Source organism: Salmo salar, chromosome 25 (assembly GCF_965601325.2).
Source record: "Salmo salar chromosome 25, fSalSal1, whole genome shotgun sequence".
NCBI lineage: Eukaryota > Metazoa > Chordata > Actinopteri > Salmoniformes > Salmonidae > Salmo > Salmo salar.
In genome coordinates, this window is record NC_138315.1 from 27,678,938 (window position 1) to 27,683,477 (window position 4,540).

Consider the following 4,540-nt stretch of genomic DNA (forward strand, 5'->3'; position numbering starts at 1 on the left):
GACTGTTTTGCCAAATGATCTTAGAGTTTTGAGAATGTAATTTCTGTTTCAAGAAATGAGCCAAACCAATGGAGAAAAACTGTAATAAACGGCCTCCTTTCCAGACCAGTGAGTCTGCTGTGTGGTACCGTGCTGTGTGGTACCGTGAGTCACGTCAGCCAGGCTAGTGGATAGTGGATGCGCATTGATAAATCAAATGGAACTGTTAACAGGCATTACCCGGTGAATGCGGGGATTGTTGTGCTATAACTCCCTTCTATCAACCAGTCAGCATCCAGGATCCAAACAACCCGTTTTATAAATGTTTTTATATAATTTACATGGTGACAGCATGGTATCCCAGGAATACCGAACATTCCAAAGCACAAAAAAACTGCACCCGCCCTATGGGCGGTAAACCATTGAATCTGATTCATTTGATTCATTGCAATTCAATCTTTGAGGACTGCAATCATAGAAATACTATGTATTTATGCCTATTAATAAGCCATTGTCAACATCTCGTCTATGGTCATTTTGCTCGCTGCTCACTGTCACCCTATGTTTACATATTACTCATCCACCAGCTGGCTCCATTTTAACCTGGCAGATTACACCCAACAGCTTTACAATATTATGTTTTACCCTGGCAGTCAATGATGATGATGATAAGGTAAGCTACATTAAAACTTTAATGGTCTAAGTTATATTGGTATTGAACTGTGCAGGTTTGATAGGAGTTCCACCCTCTTCATCACATGAACCACCAACAGGGAAAAGCAGTGTTTTCTCTTTCCGTGTTTTCTGTGCCTAACTAAAAGGCTTTATAAAAATGGAAATTAAAAACAAAAAACGTTTATTTAAAAACTGATAAGATATTAAACGTTTTTGAAAACGAACAGCACCTAATTACTTTAGGCACATTGACATAGTGTGCCAAACTGACACATTGACAATGCCCACAGCCTAATCTCTTGTGGACAGACTATATAACATAAATGGTGTAATTTACATTGGGTTGCCAAGATTACCCACAAGATTACCCACAAGATTACCCACAAACAAACAACATAAATATGAGTGAGCATCACGAATGAATAGTAATATAATTACTATTGTGATGCATAATGTCACCGTATCTTTGGAGACGTTTACTGCTTTGGAGCAGGGGCCGCTTCAGCTTGTGCAGGGACCTCTTCGGCTTTTACAGGGGCTGCTTCAGCTTTTACAGATGCAGGTTCACCTTGTACAGCGGCCTCTTCAGCTTTTACAGGGGCTGCTTCAGCTTTTACAGGGGCTGCTTCAGCTTTTACAGGGGCCGCTTCAGCTTTTACAGGGGCCGCTTCAGCTTGTACAGGGGCCGCTTCAGCTTTTACAGGGGCCGCTTCAGCTTGTACAGGGGCCGCTTCAGCTTTTACAGGGGCCGCTTCAGCTTGTACAGGGGCCGCTTCAGGTTTTGCTGCTCCTTCTTTGGGTGGACATAATTTCCTGGAGAAAACAAGAGGTTTTATTATCATCATGAACTTTGTTTGATGTTTCACCAGTACTGTGAGTAGACTTGTACAGTTCTATTTTTGACTGGAACGAATTGCGAAAACCGCTGAAGTTGGAGACTTATATTTCCCTCACTAACTTTAAACATCAGCTATCTGAGCAGCTAACCGATCGCTGCAGCTGTACATAGCGCATCTGTAAATAGCCCACCCAATCTAACTACCTCATCCCCATATTTATTTTATTTACTTTTCTGCTCTTTTGCACACCAGTATTTCTACTTGCACATCATCATCTGCACATCTATCACTCCGGTGTTCATTTGCTAAATTGTAATTATTTCGCTACTATGGCCGATTTATTGCCTTACCTCCTCACGCAATTTGCACACACTGTATATAGACTTTTTTTTTATTGTGTTATTGACTGTACGCTTGTTTATTCCATGTGTAACTCTGTGTTGTTGTTTGTGTCGCACTGCTTTGCTTTATCTTGGCCAGGTCGCAGTTGTAAATGAGAACTTGCTCTCAACTGGCCTACCTGGTTAAATAAAGGTGAAATAAAAAATATATAAAATACATATTTATTTTCATTTTCTAGGTAATACAAATCTGCTACTTACGCTGTATCTGTTGAGTCCTTTACAAAACCACACACTTTGCTACTCTGCTCCAACTGCAGTTTGAGAGTGGTGATCTCCCCAGTCCAAGCCTCCTTTTCAGTTTTGAACGTCGCTGAGGAGACCAGACAAGGAGAGGAGATCAGAAGAGAAGAGCAGAGAAGAGAGGCAAAGGGAAGCCACTTCAGAAATACACCCAGAGAGAGATGCGCTCTGTTACAGTGGGTGACATGTTACCAGATTTCACCACCTTGTGGCACAAGTGGCTACAGGAATAACAACTCTACTAGAAAAGACTCACATACCTTCAATATCACTCTGCTCCTTCTGTATGGGTGCAAGTTCTTCCTCCTTTTGTTTCTTTGTGCCGAAAGTGAGAGATAACACAAAATATAGGTAAAGGGGAAAAACAACATTTACGCCTACTGTTTGCTGTACATACTAAAAATCCTTATCTGAGTGCTTCAAATCCTTCTACTCAGCACATTCCACTGCGCACAGACGTCAATTCAACGTTTATTCCACGTTTGTTCAACATCATTTCATTGAAATTACGTGGAAAAAATGTTGATTCAGTCAGTGTGTGCCCAGTGGGTTGACAAGCACCATACACCAACCTGGGTCAAATGTTAAATACTTTCAATTGCTTTTTTGATTGCTCTGGTTTAGTGCACCCTGTTCCAAGCTACACAGCCCGAAGCCATTATCATCACTGTTCAATGCTTGGGGGTTGCGCTTTTGGCACTATTCCATTGGATCCATTGTACCAGGAAAATGGAATCAAGAACAGCTCAATTATTCGACATACCTGTATGTTCAGTATTCGACCCAGGTCTGTCTAGTGCAGGCCAGCCCAGCCCAGTACCTGGAGAGCTACTGTCCTCCAGATTTTCACTCCAACCCTAATTTAGCAAACTGATTTTACTTTTAGCTGCTCACCAATGCCTTATGTAGCTGAATCAGGTATGTTAGGTAAGGGTTGGACTGTAAACGAACAGGATGGTAGATCTCCATGGAGAGGGTTGGGCAGTCCTGGTCTAGTCTTTATAGTACACCAATGGTCTATATGTACAGTATTTAACCCAGGTCTGTCTAGTATGTATAGAACAGTAATGATCTGTCTCTCACCTTGTCTGCCTGGCAGGCCTCGACCTCAGTCTTCTTCTTCCCCTCCTCTTCGGTCAGTTTGTTCACCTCTGCCTCCATCTCCTCCACATTCTTCTTCTTCCAGTCTAGCTGCCCCTTCAGCAGGTTTTCCAGCCACTGCCTCTCGTTGAGTTGGTTGACGCGCGTCCTCTGCATCTGATCCAGATGCAGGTTCTGCAGGGTCAGCTTGGCTTCTGTCAGGTGCTGGCCAAAGACGATCAGCGCCAGGCCCATAGAGACCAGGATAGTTAGGCCTCCTAGCACCAATACAACCCTCATGGCTGCCTCTGGGAGTTTGTGTGGGTGTTGGTTCTTTATGTTCTTTCAGTCTATGTATTTGTCCGTGTGTAAATGTATGTGTGTCTGCTGGACTTTATATGTGTATATACTGTATGTATATCTATATATCACCTACGTCTTTACAATATTAATTTTGTGTGGCAGAGAGCACAGTGACTATTAAACGGTTTACCTTATTCACTGAGTCAATGATAACGTGTGGTCGTATGAGTGAGTTTCAATGACTCGTTGGTTATCATAGTCTTCCCATAGCCTACAGCATGAAGCCTGAAGCAAATCTATGAACTGCTTTGTACATCATTTTGTTCCTCTTCCTTTTCTCTACAGTATATCTGAGGCTTACTGTCATTCCTGGTCTTGTATTCCTCTTCCTGGGTTGCCTCTAGTTTTCTTAGTTCAAACGATGCTTCGTAATCCAAATTGAAAGCACTGTTAAAGAACACAAAAAAGACCTCAAACCTCAAAATCTGTGTAAAGAATGAAGAGGATGTCTTGTCCAACTCTCCAGCACCACCGCCTACCACTCCCCACCTCCCTTTATCTGGTTGTGTGGTTGGTTATGTTTATGGCATAACCAGTTTGACTGTTCCGAAAGGAAGAATGGGTCTAATCACGTGACTAAGGTGTAAGAGAGGATTTCAGGTGAACAAAAGAGCAGAGCAGTCGCAGGTATAAATCAGATCATAAATCACTTCGGTTCAATACATGTTTGCAAACAGGGAGACACCTCTCACACAGAAGCCAAGAAAAAGGTCTAACTCGCCTTCTGCAAGTAGTCCCTAATATTCCAGTCTCACAGCACCAATGTTCCGTAAACATCAGCCTGGGAGGTTTGTACGGAGTTACAACAAAAGACAGTGACTTTGCTAGCTGCTACAGAAGGACAGTGTTCATAAGGTCATAAATACAATAACATACAGAGTGTCAGTGTCCTCAATCCTTGTACATCCAGTCTTGCTTCAATCACTATATTATTAGTTTAATACATAACATACAGCACCA

At 42.3% G+C, this 4,540-nt stretch overlaps 1 protein-coding gene across 1 annotated transcript; it reads right to left on the bottom strand.

Moving 5' to 3' along the window:
• Positions 1 to 991: 991 nt before the first annotated feature.
• On the bottom strand, positions 992 to 3,656 carry LOC145864047 (uncharacterized). The gene is made up of 4 exons (XM_082969077.1): positions 3,221 to 3,656; positions 2,398 to 2,452; positions 2,096 to 2,207; positions 992 to 1,467 (listed from the first exon to the last, which is right to left on the bottom strand). Exons 1-4 carry the CDS (start codon positions 3,515 to 3,517, stop codon positions 1,131 to 1,133), a joined length of 801 nt encoding a protein of 266 aa, XP_082825203.1. The 5' UTR covers positions 3,518 to 3,656; the 3' UTR covers positions 992 to 1,130.
• Between the last annotated feature and the right edge of the window lie 884 nt (positions 3,657 to 4,540).